Source organism: Aricia agestis, chromosome 13 (genome assembly GCF_905147365.1).
Source record: "Aricia agestis chromosome 13, ilAriAges1.1, whole genome shotgun sequence".
In the NCBI taxonomy this organism is placed as follows: domain Eukaryota; kingdom Metazoa; phylum Arthropoda; class Insecta; order Lepidoptera; family Lycaenidae; genus Aricia; species Aricia agestis.
This window is the reverse complement of record NC_056418.1, coordinates 207,702-227,721: the sequence shown is the minus strand read 5'-3', so window position 1 is coordinate 227,721 and position 20,020 is coordinate 207,702. Positions and strand designations below refer to the sequence as shown.

The 20,020-nt window shown below is 39.1% G+C and overlaps 2 protein-coding genes and 1 long non-coding RNA gene across 3 annotated transcripts; 2 read left to right on the top strand and 1 right to left on the bottom strand.

The window, feature by feature from the left end:
• Window positions 1–1,123: 1,123 nt before the first annotated feature.
• On the top strand, window positions 1,124–19,367 carry LOC121733414. Its single transcript, XR_006036552.1, has 3 exons — window positions 1,124–1,241; window positions 7,604–7,608; window positions 19,356–19,367. It is a non-coding gene; the product is annotated as an uncharacterized LOC121733414 (long non-coding RNA).
• On the top strand, window positions 1,236–2,484 carry LOC121733412 (B-cell receptor-associated protein 31). Its single transcript, XM_042123656.1, has one exon. The coding sequence runs from the start codon at window positions 1,302–1,304 to the stop codon at window positions 1,968–1,970; it is 669 nt and encodes a 222-aa protein (XP_041979590.1). The 5' UTR covers window positions 1,236–1,301; the 3' UTR covers window positions 1,971–2,484.
• LOC121733410 (venom carboxylesterase-6-like) lies at window positions 3,787–19,217 on the bottom strand. Its single transcript, XM_042123653.1, has 10 exons — window positions 18,995–19,217; window positions 15,326–15,422; window positions 14,158–14,343; window positions 12,954–13,139; window positions 11,681–11,871; window positions 11,034–11,199; window positions 10,483–10,667; window positions 7,470–7,620; window positions 6,953–7,073; window positions 3,787–4,436 (listed from the first exon to the last, which is right to left on the bottom strand). Exons 1-10 carry the CDS (start codon window positions 19,187–19,189, stop codon window positions 4,241–4,243), a joined length of 1,674 nt encoding a protein of 557 aa, XP_041979587.1. The 5' UTR covers window positions 19,190–19,217; the 3' UTR covers window positions 3,787–4,240.
• Window positions 19,368–20,020: the final 653 nt, after the last annotated feature.

Below are 20,020 nucleotides of genomic sequence, written 5' to 3'. Positions count from 1 at the left end.
CTCCAATCTCCATGCCAAATTTCATCAAAACAGATAAAATAGTTTAGGTGATAATCATAAAAGTTTATTGTGCGAGAACCGTACATTTTCCGGGACAAAATTAGTATTCCTTGTCCTTTCCCGAGGCTCAAAGTATCTCCATGCCAAATTTCATCAAAATAGATTGAATAGTTTACGCGCAAATCATACAAGTATATTGTGCAGTAACCGTACATTATTCCGGGACAAAATGTATCCTATGTTCTTTTTCGGGACTCAAAGTATATTTATACCAAATTTCAGCAAAATGGGTCCAGCCATTTACGCGTGATGTCGTGACCGCTTGGCTTCGCCAGCGTAAATTAGATATTTCACAGACAAATTACTCCATAAAAAATAGCCTATGATCCTTCACGTAGTCTACTTACTTACGGTGAAAAATAACAGAAAAATTACTCTAGTAGTTCGTGAGATTAGCTCTTTCAAATAATTTCCCCCGTTTTTTCACGTTTTTCACGTTCAAAAATAATAAGAACAAACAGCATTGTTCTGTTTCATTCACACCTATGACATGCTAATTGACATTTATACATAAAAATATATAGGTGGCTCGGCTTTTATTTTACTCCGACTTCCATGCTGTAGTTATTGTTCCGAGCTCACCGATCTAAAATTATCTGCAGGTTGGCATCACTGACTATATGGGTGTGTTTCCAAAAAATACCAGTGTACTGTCAAGTGTGACATAAATCAAAATATTTTAAACCTAAGCGATCATTGGCCTAAGCGATTATGCCAGTGTACTGGTAATAGTTTAGGAACACGCTGAAATAATAAAACCTTGTCTTGTATTGGAATATCTTCGTGTCTTTTTCAAATTAATATATATATATATATATATATATATATATATATATATATATATATATATATATATATATATATATATATATATATATATATATATATATATAAATATGTATCAAGTTTTACATTCTTTTGCCCACTTTTGTAGCAATTATTGATGGTATTGCCTGGTATTACCGATAGTTATCTACGCCATCTAGTTACTAAAATGGAAACTGTTTGACAATCAAATTAAAAAAATAAGAAAATGCCTCAAGCACTGCTCATTAGACTTTGAACTGTCATTTTAACACCGTCATCTGTGACGTAGGAGGTACATACGTGTTCTTTTGAGTCACCGATATTCTGGAAATATAAGTCTTCAATCTCCTAATTTTCGTCATTCAGTGCTCGGAGTGTCTGTTCAGAGTCTGTGTTAAATTGATAAAAGGAAATAGTTCTAAACACATTTCAAGATGAGTCTTCAGTGGACAATAATAGCGACTTTCCTCTACGCCGAAATAGCTTTCGTACTGCTGCTCACTTTGCCGATCGCGAGTCCCTCGAGATGGAACAAATTCTTCAAGTCCAAATTCCTCGCGTACATAAGCGGGCAAGCGTCGATATATTTCCTGGTGCTGATCGGAGTGCTAATCTTGTGTCTTCTGGATGCCATCCGCGAGATGCAGAAGTACTCGAGCCTCGAGGCGACCGACCACCAGCATCTCGACGCCGAAATGCAAGGCAACATGAGATTGTTCCGCGCCCAAAGGAACTTCTACATATCCGGCATTTCCCTATTCCTTTTGATCGTGATCCGTCGATTGATCCAAATGATCTCGGAGTTGGCCGCGCTCCTGGCGCAGTCCGAGGCCAGCTTCCGTCAGGCTCAGAGCGCGACCGTCGCCGCCAAGAGCCTGCTGTCGAACCAGGGCGTCGGCGATGAGGCCCACAAGAAAGAAATCGAAGTTCTCGAGAGCAAGATCTTAAAATTGGAGAAAGAATTGTCCGTGGCTAAGAAGGACAAAGAAGCTGTGAAATCGCAGGCCGAGAGCCTCAACCGTGAATACGACAGGCTCGCCGAGGAGCATAGCAAGCTACAGAAGAAGGTCACCATCGGGGGAGGAGACAAGAAAGATGATTAGAGTAAGGGAGCAAATTTTAGTTTACATTTAATGTTTTTCCTACACTAACCTGTAAGAATGTCCAAGGTCTAATTTTAATCTTTCCATGTATACAATGTGTATTTACAAGTTAGCTTATGCAATAATGAGTCATGTTGAACAAAAATGTACATGGAATTGTTTGCAAGTGGTCTGTGGGTGTCTGCCTTATTATTGTTAAACAATACCACAGTGTTTGTGTTATAAGTCTGATTTTGTGATTTTTTTGTGTCCTTAGAATGGGTTGTTGCATTTTCTATTGAAATAACAATTATTCCTATCTAATTTTTTTTAAATTAGAAAGTTTGGTAGGTGCTTAAAAAGTATTTTTGTATAAAAGCCACTGGAAAATAATGAGATACATTAAGTGTATCGAGGGGGTAATTGAAGTTAAATATTTTTGTATTCTAGTTTAGAAACATAACTTATTACTAAAGGTAATAAATTTTGAGAAAAAGTAAAAAAAAAACATGTTTTTGGCTTCAAATAATAAAAACTAGGGAAGAGTAACTGTGTCAAAAATTTGTTCCACAAGCCTACAAAATGTGACCCAAATACATGCATAAAGTATGCATGTATTTGGGTCTCAGTTTTGTGTATTAATACAAGTGACAAATTATTTTCAACGGTTCTTCGTAAAAAGTGTCAGTGGTTAAACACACCATGCCGAAGTTCCACGGCGGAAGTTTTAAATGACCGATGAGTGATGAGTGATGACTGACGACACAGTGTCTCGTTGCTATTGTCATACTTTAGTGTGAAAAGGAACCAAATTTAAAACAGTTGAGGTGGAGTTATGTTTCCTTAGTTTTTGTTATTCGTAGACCATAGCTTTTTGGCTATGATGTTGATTAGCTTACAAATTTCACTTATAAATTTGAGTATGTTTTTGTCTGTTTTTGTCATAATAATGTATTGAATATTAAACCTGGTCGTCTGCTATTAAATAAGACTATCTGTACTTTAATGACAGCCTTGTTTTTCAAATATCAATAATTACTATTTGTACACATACAATTATATTCTTGATTATCTATAAGTTACTATTGTGTCACTTTGCTTGCATTTTAATATGTCATGTTTTGTTTAAAACTCTCTAACACAATAATATAATGTATAATATAATGTACAAATAATATGGAACCATAAAGGCTTCCATATTTTGTTCTGTTAAAGAGGTATGTTATTTTCATCATGAAGCTGAAGGTGTAATGTCTTTTTAGTTGGGAATGTTTTGGGTAAATAAAACATTTTTGTATTTATTATTATTGTTCTTATATTTTATTATTCTATTAGAAGCTTAGTAACAATTTTAATCCAACCTCTAATCTTGATATCAAATTGTAATAAATTATTTTTCCTTGAGAATTGGGATTGAATTTAAAATGTCATGATTAATCATTCATGGCGTACAAAGGTTAGTTTAAGATTGAGTGTTTTCGTTTTTAAGCCTGGATTTACGACTAGTAACTATTTAGTAATCTGTGCCTGTACTCTGTACTTAGCAGGCTTGTTATTAAAATAATAATAATAATATCTATGGACGCTTCACACCACATCAGTCTGGCCCCATGCTAAGTACTTACCTGAAGGACTTGTGTTACGGGTACCAGACAATGGAAATATATTTAATACTTTTATACTATACATATTATATTAAAGATTTTTATTATATCATACACATATTCGAAGAAACTATAAAAGTACGAAACCACAAAAAGATTCAAGTACCTAGGTAATGTTCAAGGAATGTAGGTTTTTTATTTAAAATAATTACACACGTGACAAAATAATGTCTAACATAAAATACATTTTTCATGAAATAGAGGGCGAACGAGCGGACGGGTCGCCTGACGCAAAGTCCATGGGCATTCGTAACACCGGAGGAGTTTCAAGTAACAAGTGTGGGGCAGCTTCGGCACAATGTACATGGGACTTGGGAGCTTGACCTAGGCTGATTCACGATTTCCGTTCGACTCGGATTCGAAACTAATATGCGTGCTGTAGCCTGTGCAGTGTGCGGTCATTGGTCAACGCCTGGCGCCGCGAGTCAGATAATATGTCGCGACTCGCGCAGTCAAATTGATCAGCAAAAGGGCTCTAAATCTTTCGATACCGAATAGAAAACCAGGGTGAACGCTTGTATGTATTTTTAACCGATCGTAGAGGAGAGTGCACGGAGAGAGCGGGATCGTGGGCAGCTATCGCTTATCATCAGGCGGTTCGTCTACTCGTTTCCGAGTGTTCGCTGGTTACAGCTCGTCCCTAATCTTAACGTTGAAGTTCTCGTTCTCGATGAACCCGAGGCTGTCCCAGAACGTCTTCTGCCCGAAGTCGGCGCTGGACTTCATCTGGATGCTGTCAGCTCCCGCGATCTCCAGGTAGCGCAGCTCCGGGGCGGCGGGGTCCACCTGTTGCCACTCCGCCGCGCCGGGGAGTTTCGGCACGCTGTAAGTAAGCGAGGATTACACTCTTACTAATAAGAATATTAACGCAGCGTACCTATAGTCCTATACTTATGACTGCCGCACTCAGAGTGGAACATTAATTACTTAAATGTAATTATTTCAAAATTTTGACATAAGCCCCATACATTATCTGTCTAACTCTTCCTTATTTCCTAATTAGGATACTTAATAATAATGAGATAGTGCTTTTTGCTGATGACACTTCACTTATTTTTAAAGTGAAGCGACAACAGTCGAACTACGACGAGGTAAACAGTGCGCTCTCAAAAATAGTACATTGGTTTAATGTTAATAACTTCCTTTTAAATTCTAGTAAAACAAAATGTATAAAGTTTACTTTGCCCAATGTTAGGCAAGTCCAAACCAATGTAGTATTAAATGATGAGAAGATGAATTTGGTAGACAACACTGTATTCTTAGGTATTTCACTTGATAGTAAATTACAGTGGGGTCCTCACATTGTTAATCTTGCAGGTAGGCTCAGTTCTGCAGCATATGCAGTCAGAAAAATTAGGGAAATTTCTGACGAAGATACGGCACGATTAGTATATTTTAGTTATTTTCATAGTAGGATGTCATATGGAATCCTTTTATGGGGAAAAACTGCCGACATTAATACAATATTTGTGCTGCAGAAGCGAGCCATACGTTCTATTTATAAAATGTCTGCTTTAGAATCTCTGAGAGATAAATTTAAAGAAATTGGTATTCTAACTGTTGCTTCTCAATACATTTTGGATAATGTAATATATGTTAGAAAAAATATAAGTAAATTTAAAGTTAAAAGTGACATTCACTCTAACAATACTAGAAATAAGCACAAGCTAGATATGCCGGTGATCAGACTTAGTAAAGTCATTAAATCTTTTAAAGGTCAATGTATACGCCTTTACAACAAAATCCCAGAAAACGTTCAAAATCTTTCCATTAATAAATTTAAAAAAGTAGTTAAAGAACGTTTGTGTGCCAAAGCCTATTATAAGGTCAATGATTTCATAAACGATGGCACACCTTGGGAGTAGGATGGCTTCTTGCAAGGCTACTTCTTCATTATTATAGGACTTACAATTATGTATGTGGATATTGTAGGTATATAATATTTAGTTACAAAATTGTAAACTTTATTTTAAAAGATTAATTTTTTTCTCACTTTTTTTGGTAAAAAAGTGGGCCCCGTGCGAGTTTCTTACGCCGGTTCTTCTCGCCGGGTTAGTTCCCGAACCGGTGGTAGGCATCATGTAGGACTTTCTGAAAACATTTATTTTAAATTTATTCAGAAATAAAAAAAAATTGATTTGATTTGATTAAATTGAAGCTTAATTATAATTAAATTAAATGTCTCTGAGTACGGCGGTAAGTCTTATAAGTTATAACTATTTAACGTCGGTTGTCCAGGGCTGAGGGCCGGATTTATAATTTTTTATGAGGATAGGTAACTGTAATTTTGCCGCTCCTATGTATGTACGAACTCTGCCGCCACCCTAGGATACTGCCGCCTAATAGGCAGTATATTAGGCCATTGCCTATTTGCTGCCATAACCTGTACTGCCATAAATACAGAGCTGCGGTTGTCTTCGCGAAGACATGCAGACTTTGTGTAGTTATTAGTAAGGGGCTCACGTGTAGGCACTATCGTTTGTTTTGGTTGGGTTATGTCAAGTCAATGTTAATCGTGATCTGTTATTCTTATTAATTATCAAGGCACAAACTGTGTGTCGAACAGCCTAGTTTTTTTATCGCTTAGTCACGTAGCTGTCGGCAAAGCAAATTTATCGAGATATTATCGTTACTTATTTCTTTTACTCCCACATAAATCTCATACAAAATAATAAGTATCATATTAGGTCCGCTATCCCCAACCCGCGGCCCGCCGGGAAAGATTTGTGGCCCGCGTGATATTAAATAATTATTGTGAAATTCACGCCCACGGGCTAAATAATGTACTAGGTCTACGTGATAGTCGTTAATTTTTTTCCACTTAAATCGTTCATTATGAGGAATGTTATTTTTTAACCCTAAAATTTTTTGTTGCGGCCCGCGACACCAAGACCAAAACATGTTTATGGCCCGCATGAAAATAAGGTCGGGGACCACTGTATTAGGTACTCACTCGTGCCTGAAAAAACGAGATAGCAATACATTTGTGCTAACTTAGAAATTCATTGACAATAAAAGTCATTAAATACTTCCATACTAATAAAATAAATGTGTTGGTCTGTCTGTCTGTCACTCCTTCACGCCCAAACCACTGAACCGACTTTGCTGAAAATTGGCATAGAGATACTTTGAGTCCCGGGAAAGGACTTGGGATACTTTTTATCCCGGGAAAATGTACGGTTCTCGCGCGATAAACAAATTTTGGCGCAACGGAGTTGCGGGCCTCATCTACCTACTCGTAAGTCGTAGTACATTCATAAATCCTCCGCAACCAGACTTCGTCCAAATTTTAAAAGTTTGAATGTTCAAATTTGTCTTTCGAAGTTTTTGAAGAGTTACCCAGTGGATGCGTAGCTGTAGACCATGTCCAGGAGCGCCTCCCTCATGTCGACGTCTTCGGGGGACTCCGACGACCACATCGCCTTGTATATCTCGAACGTGTCGTCGCCGTGGCTGACACCTGGTAGTGGACATCATAAATCATAATATTAAGAGCAATATTTTATTTACTACTAACCAGTAGGTATGTTGCTACTTCTATAATACCTAATATTATAAGCTTGTTTGTAGTAGGCTAGTAGCCTGTAGCAAAGGAACCTATCAGACAGAAAGCGGTCACGCGTTCAAGCGTTCTGAGTTCGAATTCTACATTCGAACGCTAACGGTCAGTCACACAGGAGCAATTCTGACGCGGTCAAAACGACCCCTGTGTGAGTATATCTATGTATTGTAATACAAAACTGTTTTTTGCTTACGACCATGCTCGCTTACGACGAGTACCGTAGTACAACTAAAACTACTTAGTTATTGTATCGAAATCGTAATACTAAAAAGCGCTCCTCTCATGCGAACGTACCGTAGTTGTTATCGTTCCCGGCCATCATCTCCGACAGGCTGTGTTGTCCGCGATGGCTGTAGCGGTACAGGTAGGTGGGCTGGCCGGTCTTGGCCGCGTGCAGCCGCGCGTTCATACCCACGCCCACCACGAAGAGACGGTCGCCTAGAGCCTGCAAGATAAGGCGTAAAGAGAAGATCCGAGATAATTGTAACGAAAAAACGACTTCAAACAGCTTTTCCTTATCGTGGCCTTTGAAATCTTTTTTCCGACAAAAAAATAATCTTCAAAATCGATTCATAGGCGAAGCAGATGTTGCCGGCAACAGCGGCATATTATCCCGATTCAAACTGTCCCAGGCTCATACATGTACTATTGTCGGACGGACTAATCAATAGGTACCTACTTATACCAATTTATTTCAAGTTCAGCAGTTTGGGCGTAAAAACAGTATCAGTATAAACATGTACATATAAAGACACTAGACGTTCCGCGCGGCTTCGCCCGCGTAAATTAGATATTTCACAGACAAATTAGCAACATAAATAGCCTATTAATCCTATTATCCTTCACGTGGTTTACTTCTTAACTGTGCCAAATAACAGAAAAATTGCTCCAGTGGTTCGTGAGATAAGCCCTTTCAAATAATTTCCCCCGTTTTTTTCACATTTTCCTCTATTTTTTCGCTCCTATTATTCTCAGTATGATAAAATATGGCCTTTCGCGATTAATATGCTATCTAACACTGAAAGAATTTTTCAAATCGGACCACTTGTTCCTGAGATTAGCGCGTTCAAATAAGCCCTTTCAAAAAATTCCCCCCGTTTTTCCCGCATTTTCCTGTCTTTCTTCGCTCCTATTAGTCTCAGCGTGATAAAATATAGCCTTTAGCCTTCCTCGATAAATGGGCTATCTAACATGAAATAATTTTTCAAATCGGACCAGTAGTTCCTGAGATTAGCGCGTTCAAACAAACAAACTCTTCCGCTTTATAATATTAGCACACTTTGATATTAGTGTAGAATTATAGATATAGATTAGACAAACACACTGATTTCGCATTTATATTATTACATTTTTGATTTTACATTTTTCACAGCTTAGTTACAATTTGAAATAGAATCTTGCAATTGTGGACACTTGTGGCACAGTTCGGCCGTGACCAGAGGATAATAAGTTCCACACAAAGAGACTAGTGCTTGCGCAATGCGCACACTGAAATGGGTTAAGTATGTGGTCGGCAGATAAATTACAAGAGGCCGTCTTCGCTCCAGCCTCCACACTCCACACTCCACAGACGAGAAAATATAACCTTAACCTTCGTACGTTGCGCGTTGTCTGCAGAAAACTTTTGAGGTTTTAGTGTACTGTCTGTACTCATTACTCTGTAGGGAATAAACTTGAATAAAGTTTAATGCTGATGCTGAATGGCTAGAGTAAAGTGCGCCGCGTCGCTTTTCGGTTCTAGCTGCTTCTAATGTAACCAAACCAAAAACTTTTGAACCGACTTCAAAAAAGGAGGTCATCAATTCGACGCGTATCTATGTAATATTTCCAGAACTGCTCAGTTATCGTACACAATAATGGTCTTAGATATCAGCGTCTGAACAAATGTGCCTTTCAAAAGTATATGTATGTAAATATGTCTGTAAGTACTCTGTAGTCTGTACTAAGTATGTTATATGTATGTTTTATGTTTGTATTCGCATATCTCCGGAATTACAAGTCCGATTTAAGTAATTCTTTTTTTGATGTACCATCGAGGAAGTTGATTCCTATGCAATTGACAGACCAACGTTATTTGGTCGAATATGTCAGTTCAATGTTAATTGTGATCTGTCAGCTGGGTTTGACGTAACGCAACCAAACTACTTAGGTCCCCGATTTGCATAGGAATCAACTTCTCTGATAGTACTAGGTATGATTAAACTTAGGGAATGCTGCAAGTTTCATCAAAATCGGTTTAGTAGTTTTTGAGATATACCTACTATCAAAAATATACGTACAATTTTGAAGTCGGTTTTATCTTTTTATAAAATACTATTATTTTTAAATGTCGTAACTGATCGTTACTTACAAAGTAAGTAACTATTTAGTAATGCGCCGTTACAGTTAATAGTAGTACCTATGTCAGTATAACGATAAACATCGTTTAACAAAATTATACGACCGATGTCTAACTTTAATAAATAGTCGATAGTCGATAGGTACTAATACATTGTCGGATATAATAGTCGTAGTAATTTTTCGTATACTTAGATAAAAGAGAATGCATGTAGGTCATATTTTGAATGACCGATAATAATTCGATCATGCTGCCTGCTGCAGTTGTACTATCAGAGAAGTTGATTCCTAGAGACAGCTGGGGGACCTACGTAGTTTGGTCGCATTAAGTCAAACCATCAATCCTAGCCGACAGATCACAATTATTAACATTGAATTGACAGGATTCGACCGAATGACGTTGGTCTGTCAACTGCCTAGGAATCAATTTCCTAGATGGTACATAATTATTATATAACTTCAAACATACGCCTGATTTATAACAACCATAATATAGGTAATAACTAATAGGTAAAGTTACACTATTTGCATATTCCACTCATTAAAGTCCATTTTAACAGGAATTTATATGAAATACAATTGTTATGGGTCCGCTGCGACCAATTACAGCAGTTGTTAACATTTACGGCATTAAGCGGGTCTATAATTGAAAGTTATGGTTTACACTCACCAGTGGACGATATTCACATTACTTACTTGGGATTCAAGCAAATTGTGCGATAAATAAAACCTACTGTGAATAAATAACTTGTATGTAATAACTTAAAACATCTATGTAATAACTAATAACTAATAACTTAAAATCTTTAACTGATATATGTACCTCAGAAATGTGCATTGTTGCCTGTCTGTCTTCAGTCTTCACGCCGCAACCGCTGATTTTGATGGACAAAGTTTCGAAAAGGACATCAGATAGTTTTTATCTGTCTACTCTCTTTAAGGGCTATAACTCTATCTACTTTTATCATACCTGGACTAGCTCAGGGAAAGTCTCCTGGCTGACTGGTCTACCGCCCAGGTAGTGCTCCTTGATCTTGTCGGCGACGGCGGCGCGCCGGTCCAGGGGCAGAGTGTCGTTGTACTCGAAGATGTTGCTGGCGAGGTGGCTCCAGCGGGACTCCAGGTCGTCCAGGAGATCGGGCTCGGTTTGGTAACCTGGGAAAATGGATGATGTGGATTTACCAAAGAAGATTAACCCTTTGGCCATTCTTTAAAATACATACATAAAAGGTACGTGCACACGATTTATATCGAGACAAGAAATTCTCTGGGACCTCCGACAATAGTGATTATAAATAATCTCTGTCAAGCTATGTAATAATAAGTCGTAATATGTGTCGTACTTTCAGAAAAAAAATATACTTAATAAATAAATTTAACCACATAGTCAGAACGACCGGTCGTTCTGACTATTGTAATTTGCTACTGAGAGTAAGCAATAACTAAGATACTTATTCGCAGCACCCTCGTGTCGCTGAATGAATGTGAACGGAAAATGACGTAGATTATAATCAGACTCACAGGCGGCGGGATAGAGTCCCTCCTCGGACGTGACGGAGGTGATAAGCGGCAGGTGGTGCATGGCGCCGGCGGTGGCCGCGTGGTACGGGTACTGGGTGAGGAACGCGCCCTTGGAGTTCAACTCCGCGGTCGGCGTGAACACCGTGAACATGTGCACGCGCCAATCCTGTAAAAGGGCAGTTTCAATACACAATGCTAGGAGAGAAAATAAATTTAGCAGGACTAACCGAAACATACAAATCTTATCGAGCTGAAGACGTTGTTTGAGCGCGCTAATCACAAACTGCTTGACCTATTTTTATGTAATTTGGCATATTATATGTAATTGCGCAGCCCGCAGGGAAGGACTGAGCCGCCTTTTTTCGTGAAAAAACGTACGATTCCCGCGGCACTCCTTATTTACGCGAGCGGCGCCGCGCGAACCGTCTTGTAGGCAATAAGGGAACGAGAAACGTCTATTTAGAAAGGATAATTTATAATATCATGAGTTGCGAATATCAACGATCAATAGCAGGGCATCGATCTTACAGTCGACGTTACGATGATATGGAGCACCCCGTTTTAAGTGTTATAGCTCTCGTCGACTAGACAGCTATCATACTCGGCACTCCGAACCGTCCGTACTCAGTTCCGATTCCGATACTCACGAACATCTCGATCTGCGCGTTGACGACCTGCTCCGCCGGTCTGTAGCGCAGGCAGTCGGCCATCTCCTTGGTACTAGTGGTGGGGCAGCCCACGATGGCGGCCAGAGCCTTGGCCTTCTGCAGCGGCTTGACGGTGTGAGTCCACGACGCGAACGCGGACCCGCTGAATGCGATTCCACGGTTGAAGGTGTCTGGAGAATGTTTCTCGGTGGTAAATAAGCGCAGGAGTGATCGTTGAAGGTAGAAAGAAAATTGGTGCCTTACTACGCCGCATATTAAAAAAATGACATTGTCGGACTGTCGGTCTGCGGTCAACATGTGAGAAATAAAATAAAAAAAACTTAAAGAAAAGTTACAAAAAAGAAAAAGTTTAAAATGGCAGCGACAGTAGCTATATTTAGATCGCTATAATTACAGTAGATAACTCTCAACATGCAAGTACAACTTTGTCAACTTTGCTAACTTTGTTAACTCGGCGACTGACAATACAATCTCAAAGTAAACTCGTAGATTCAGGACTTTCAGAAGTTTAAGACTCTAGACTAGTTAATTTACATCTGTTATGTCCGAGCAAATATTAAGGTAGCCTATCTCCGGACAATGCTCAGGCTGCAAAACTAAAGATAACCGCGACTAACCTCTGTGTGATAAACTGGACAAATATAGATAGCGGACTTGTTTATAAACTAGCGGCTTAGGTGATTAAATATAAGAAAAATAAGCCGCTTATATACTTACTCCTAGCAACACAATGACAAATGCACGCAGTATAATTGCATGTATTAGTAAATTGTACTTGTAAATTGAAGAAAACTTCTCGTTGAGCACTGTAGGCAGTAGGCACAATTTAAAGATTAAAGTGGAAAACTGGGTATGGACAACACACCATTTTGCATACCAGAAACTACCTATATAACAGGATTCTATTATATTATTATGTTATTTGAGGAAATGTTTTAATATTCAACAGCGTGTTTGCGACTACGCGACGCATCACGCAACAATTCGGACCATAAACTCGTATCGACTATCGTATTGTGTAATACACTTGGGAATTAGTAAATTATTGTAGGTAGCGAAAACGGAGGAGCTTTATGTTTATTTTGGAATTATTTCAGGTGCTTACTCTGTTACCAGTGAGCTTCTCTGCGTTGAATTTACAGGAGGCTGGAGGAGCGACATTTTAAACCGAATACGGCTGTACCTAATGAAGCCTCCCACTGGTCGGTGATGTTATGCTATGTTTGGTGAACATGTTATGGTATGTTTTTACCTTTGGAAAGCGGCGAGAGGTAGTGGTAGTGTACACTGGCGCCGCCGGCCGAGCAGCCCGTGAGAGTGACGCTGTGGGGGTCGCCACCGAACATCTTGATGTTCTCCTGGATCCACTTGAGGGCGAAGGCCTGGTCCTTCAGCCCCGCGTTTCCGGGGACCACCCCGTCGCCCGTGCTTAGGAAACCTGGGACATATTAGGCGAATGAATTTTCAGTCGCAACATAGAAAAGAAAGCAACAAAGTCGCTCCGCTGTCTGTACCGATATAATGCTATGCTTAGAGCCCGATACACCAACCGAGTACAGTGGCGAGACAACAGTACAACGCCTCCGTGGTCTAGTGGTACTTATAGAGCGCTGAGTTAGTAAGCCCCGGGTTATTTATTTAACTCAAAGTTTTGGCGCAAGTGGGCCTTAGATCTTGAAAACTGCGCAACGGATTTTGATGCGGTCTTCTTTGATGATTTCGAAAGATTGACTCAAGAGCAATGTTTATGAATTTATAATAATAATAATACATGCATAATAGCATAAAGACCATAATAAAAAAAAGGGGCAAAACAATGTTTGCATCTATATTTTACATCTGAGTGCTATCATAGATAAAAAGTTGCCTCTTTATGCTTACGACCTTTGTATTGGCTCCGTGCTTACGACTAAAAGATACATCGTATAGAAACAGCGAGAAAAAATGAACTCCCAACACACTATTGTTCAGGATACTCATTGTTCATTGATTAATAGGTATCATTGATCACTTTTATCAGTAGTGAGGTAAAATCACAGTATAATGATTAGTATTGATTGTACTTCTTTCAATGCGGGGAGAATCGTGGCATATTATGTAAATATACGTCTGTATACGAACGGAAACGGAGGCGATGCTGTTTAATATTATTTGATTGGGACTGTGCTTTAACTTTATTTATAAAAACTTCACCTTGGGCCAGAAATCATGATAAATAACCATTTGATCACCGTCAGACACACACATAGACTGCAGATGGATTGCCACCACCGCCATGTCACACGACGTAGATTACGGGCATTATAGTTTCGTTCATCACGATCCGTAAGTATTAAGTACTAAGGCCGCCGAAACTATGCGGCTAGTGGCTACATATATAGTTATAATTATGTACTTACTAAATTATAACATTTTGTCAAATTCAAATGAACTCGTGTCCTCAAACCCCATCTCACCTAGCGGTCCCAGCCGGTAGTTCAAGGTGACCACGACAACGTCCCTGTCCATCAGGTGCTGGGCGTCGTAGAGTGAGCCCGCGCCGTACATGAAGGCGCCGCCGTGCACCCACACCACCACCGGCAGCAGCGCGCTCGTGTCCAGCCGCGGGGTGTGGATGTTCAGGAACAGACAGTTCTCGTCACCTGGAACAGAAAGGTGGCTCAATCTGTTGGAACGAAGTTCCTTATCGCGCGTTCGGCGTAAAGGAGGCTACACAGAACGATATTTGACCTCGACACTTTTTTATTAGTACCTGCATGGTAGGGGCAGAGGGCGTTGATATTATTCCTGTGCGTCAAGTAGATGGCGTTTTTTAATATTTTTTTTAGTGTAAGTATACAGGTTTTTTGAACATAAGGAATAACTTTGTTCCATTCGGGTGTCCCTTGACAACTCTCAAGTTTTTTTACCCTTCACATTTATTAACACGCTTACATTAGTTTGACTTGTAAATCTATGTAAGGAAATCTTGGAATCTTAATTTGACCTACTTCTCGGTCTTCGATTAGGATGAAATTTTTCACACGCTCTGAGTTGAGATGACAATCATACATGTATAACATGTAACATGACTAGCTAAGAAACGTCATTACAAATTCAATGTGGCGGCCTCCCCAGATGGCGGATTGGCAGTCTAGTGCTTGCTAAAAGCGCGTTTTTTAGTTTTTTAAACTATTAATGATATTGCTGGTGATGAAGCTAGATGAAAGGTATGGAGATGTCCCGGGGAAGGACATAGGTAAGTAGTATAGTCTCTCTAGTTTCCGCGCGATGAACAAATGAATGTGCGAACCTAGTTGCGGCCTGCGGGTTGCACGAAGGCTAACTGAGGCATACTTCTTTTAAGATTTTCGAATGTTCATTACATTATTTCGATATAATGAATACCTGTAAAGTTGTCACTGTTTTGTATTTACAAATGTATTTATTCGAGGAAGCTGTCGCTTTTAATATGCGTCTCCCATATTCTGTGAGGCAACAAGTGGTTGACGCGTAGACTTTTCCTACGGAATGGGATATTATACACCCCTAGCGATTTTGATACAGAATCTTGAAATGCAGGTTGCACTGGTTAATTTAGTTCAGATGATGATGGTTTGTGTGGTGAAAATGATGGATACATACCGACGATCCTCTTCTCAAAGGGTTCGTACTGCAGACACACGGATAGAGTCTTGCTGGCGTCCCATACGCCCAGCCATGGCTTCAGGCTCTGCGGCTCCTAAAAACGATTATTCTATTAGCTGTCGTTTGTTAAATGCAAGTATCATAATAAGTATAGCTTATGTCCGACGATACGTCTTCATTCTATTTACATATTTCAAAATTATTTTTAGGTCATTTGCTCCCATGTTCCACCCTTAGATTGTAACTGACTTTGTAAATTGAAGGTACCACTACCATAGCATGTACCTATAACATGAGTAAACGTAGCTTTAGTGCCTCATGTTCTTAACATCCTGGAAAGCCTTCTCACCAACGGTGATGATGATGAAAGTATTCGGTGACATTAAACGGAACTAATTGGTGCGCTGCGGTCCAGCTGACGCTGCTGCTGTCGTGAATTTCCCGCTCTTTCCGCCATTTTGAATTTCCGCCATGTCGCGTTCACGCCATGTTGCCTCCCTTTGTCAATTACAGCGTTCGGCGCTAGTTACGAACAGAATTCAGTTTTAACAACTACTGGATGTCGGGAAGGTAAATTATTATAACATTTACTAGCGCCCTGCTTCGGCTGCGCACGGGTGCAATGCTGACTTAATAATTGTAAAATTCTTCAAACAAAGCAATATAAACCTCTCTTTCGAATTACTCTTGATCTTAGTTTGCAGAATGCGGATTGCGGACAAAAGCTAAATTAGATACTAGAACAGACATTTAATAGGAGTGAAGCTGATCAAGCTGAAAATAGACGCATTGCCGTCGTGGCGTTAGCGATGTCAAGTGTTTTACATGCAATAAAACAAAAGGACGTCGAAACAATTCAGTTAGATTACACGAAAAATTTCGCAGTAATTAAAATACTTAAACAATTCGATTTTATGCATAAAATAAGTAAGATTTAATGTCATCATATTTCTTATTATAATTAGGTTCCCGTGGGAGATTTCAAGTATTTTATTGGCATTGAAGCGGAGCGAAAATAAACAACACGTGAGTCTCTCATAGACTCTAGAGTCTAGGTCATCTTCAATTTATTTAGAATGATTTATTGATTCCTTACTTACTTGACTATTCTGTTCTTGTACTATCAGAGAAGTTGTTTCCTAGGCAGATGGCGGACCTAATTTGGTCGCGTTACGTTAAACGGAAACCCATCCGACCGATCACAGCTAATATTGAATTGACATAAGCCGACCACATGACGTCATATTATGTTTATTATGTATTAAGTATTTTGATAATTTCAATGACAGTAGGTACCATAAGTTTTTGAAGTTCAAGTATCTATATATTAATACGTGAGCCAAAAACTTTGTATTCCTTTTGACGAAAAGTAGGGAAACGTAGGTGAATGAAATTTTGCACAGTTATAGTTTATATGGTGAAGGAGTGCATCGAACTAATCTTATTTTGAAATTATGCTTTTATCATACATTTTTTTACCAATTAAAACATTACACACACTACAACAAAAAAGGAAAAATTACAGATTTTTGAGTGACAAGCCTATACATATGAATTATACTCTTTTATTTATGGTTGAAGTCTGCTGACAACAAGGTGACAAATTAAAAATGGATAATAGTTTTTTTTTATTGAATCTTAGATACTCTTAGACAATGCTTACACGGCCAGTCTGAGATCAGCTGAGTCCCAGAGACAAGAGTTGTAAAAAATATGATAAAGTCAATATTTTTTACAAAATATAGGTGTCCTAACGTTGTTGAAACTGAGGTCGAATTTCGACCATTAGGCGATCTCTAGTCTTATTTAGTACAGAATGAAGAATAAAGATTCATAGTAGGAAACTGGAAACATAAATTCATCGAATAAAGTTTTTATCTAGCTTAACGGTTCTCAAACTATTTTCGTGGTGGAACGTCTTAACCCATCAATCCCCAAGCGGCACTCAAATGAAAATCTATTGTGTCTGCGATTCCCACGATTGAGGTACGGTATTAAGAAGTATTCATATTCGATGATACTGACACCAAAAAAAAAGTATTTTTTTGTCTTCAGTATATATTATGTGATCGAAGTCTTCAATGAATGGTTTCCGTGCAGCTGCCTGCTGGTGAGTGGTGTCTGATATGATATTTCTAAAAACAATAATTTATGTATCGCTCGCGGAGCCCTTACGGCGGCGCGGCGGCGCGGCGGCGGCGGCGGCGCCTTGGTGGAGCCTCAAAAGTCAGGAGTTCAGGACTCAGGAGTCAGGGCGCGGAGCACACTTTGAGAATGGCAATACATATATGGATCTAGCCGGTGCTGACTGCTGAGTCCCTAGCCAAGACTTTTCTCTATCGCTTCTTTATAGATTCGCCGATCAAAATGTATGGAATTGACATAAGACGAGACAACGTATTATCGAAGTTCGAACGCATGTCAATTCCATACATTTTCATCGGCGATTCTATAAAGAAGCGATAAAGAAAACGACTTGGCTAAGGGGCCTGCAGTGCCAGTGTACTTGTTGTATAAATCTTTGGACTCTATAAATAAGCTGGTGGCTGGCAATAAATAAATAATAATGGACGAAGGCCCGGCTCGTGTAACTCGTTACATCAGGGAAAAGTATGGCCGAGAGACGAGTCTAGAGAGTTGAATACATATAATATACTTTAATCGGTGGTTGAATATCTAGTGTCTGTTTTATGTCCAGTTTCTAAGGTTTTTGACCGGAGCTTATTGCTGATTGGTTGATGTCCAAATATTAACTCATAAATGATAAAACACGTACGTGATATTTTAAATATCTAGCAAATTTTTGTAAGGAAAAGGACTGCGCGTTGATCGAATGCGGGCTGTCTAAGGTGCTTGTACTTAACGACCTAGGTATTTTCTTATAAAGTATTGCAAAGAAGTAGATATTAACCGACGGAAATATTAATATTACAAAGATAAATATTTTTATTAGTAAGTGTCTAGTAGAATAAAGTAGACCACGAGGAAGGACATTTTATCGCAGGAAAAGGGATTGGACTGAAGTGTACAATAACTGTAAGCTGGCGCCTAGTAAACACCACTTAAAATAATACACCGTCTGCAATATCTGCTTATTAAATGTTATGCGTTTAGTATTGCTCCTTGCTAGCATTGTTACTATGTTATCGGTTACATTTATAATATTATGTTGTTCTTATTACATTCAATAATTAGCATAATTATCGACACGGCACACGGTTTAAATTATTGTAAGGAACAATTTTAAATACTTATTCTTGGAAAATATAATAAGCACTGGTATTTATATCCATGGCTTCTCTACCAAATGAAACGACAGAATATCAGGCGCGGTCGCAGCCTAAAATTTTGGAGGGCGTCAGACAGTAGCGGGGGGGGGGGGGGGGGAGAAACCGCATATTTGTCGCTTCTATGGGGTAGCTAGAAATTTCCTTTCATTATTTGGCAACATTTTGTGATATATCCATTTGTCCCAGATTTTGGGGGGGGTCATGTCCCCCGTGACCGCCCCCTTCGGACCGCGCCTGCAGAATATTATAACAATACTGAAAATTTTTAAAGAAAAAAACAAAGTTTTACACATGCATTATGTTTTAGTGTCGTTATTTTCTATCAATAATAATAATAATCAGGGTAAATGCAAACCATAACTTCACAAAAACTTACCCTGAACCTGTATTTGCCGACTGGGGGGCGCGCGTAGGGTACTCCTAGAAAGCTGGCGAACTTTCTGCCGTGCCGGGTGGACTCGCGCCATATCCCCTGAAGCTGGCCGTGAGCCACCCTCACCACGGGATCGGGCCCCGTCCCAGAGACCGAAGCCGCGAAGGCCAGAAATAAAAAAAGTTTCAAGTATTCCATTTTAAAACGTGCGCCTGCGCTGCCGTCGCTCGCGACACTGTCTAGTTGTTTATAAATTATAAATAATTTTAAAATAAGAATGTGTTTCCAGTTGTCTATGGGAACTGGGAAGCTAAAGACCGCAATCGACCTTCGACTAATAAATTCGTGACAAATAAAAATAAAGATATTGTGTGTTTTCCGACGACATAAATATTTTTTTTTGTGATAATTTATAAATTATTATAATATGAATTTATGTACATTTTAAGTGGGCGCAGGTCATGGGTTGTTCCAAACAACAACTTGTTCGTAGATATTTAGTGACGACCTCTGTGGCTCAGTGGTGAGCGCGTTGGTAGCTCAAGCCGGGGGTCGCGGGTTCGAATCCCGCCGACGGAACAAAAAGTTTTTCAAAGTTCCTGGGTCATGGATGTGTATTAAATATGTGTATCATATAATAAAAATCTTAAATATATTATGTATAGTAGCAAAAAGTATTAAATATATATCCGTTGTCTGGTACCTGTAACACAAGTCCTTCAGGTACTTACCACGGGGCCAGACTGACGTGGTGTGAAGCGTCGATAGATATTATTATATATTATTATTATTATTAGTAGTTTGAATATGTACCTACTTTGGTACCTACAGTTTACTAGTTTACTACGCAGGGCTTCAGCCGCGTACAAACAGTATCCGGCGGTAACCGTACATATTCCCGGATTAAAACTTAGCCTTTGTCCTTTCAACAAACAAACTTTTCCTCTTCATAATCATTAGATAAAGATAAGTAACCTGTAACACCCAAGAGTAACACATTATCTCTAAATAGTATAAAACAAAGTCGCT

Coding starts and splice junctions, on each gene's coding strand:
- LOC121733412 (XM_042123656.1), top strand. CDS start 1,302: ATGAGTCTTCAGTGGACAATAATAGCGACTTTCCTCTACGCCGAAATA.
- LOC121733410 (XM_042123653.1), bottom strand. CDS start 19,189: ATGGAATACTTGAAACTTTTTTTATTTCTGGCCTTCGCGGCTTCGGTC. Junction 10,668..11,033: donor GGGACTCTATCCCGCCGCCT/GTGAGTCTGATT, acceptor CCATTTTCCCAG/GTTACCAAACCGAGCCCGAT. Junction 7,621..10,482: donor CTTTCCCTGAGCTAGTCCAG/GTATGATAAAAG, acceptor CTTATCTTGCAG/GCTCTAGGCGACCGTCTCTT.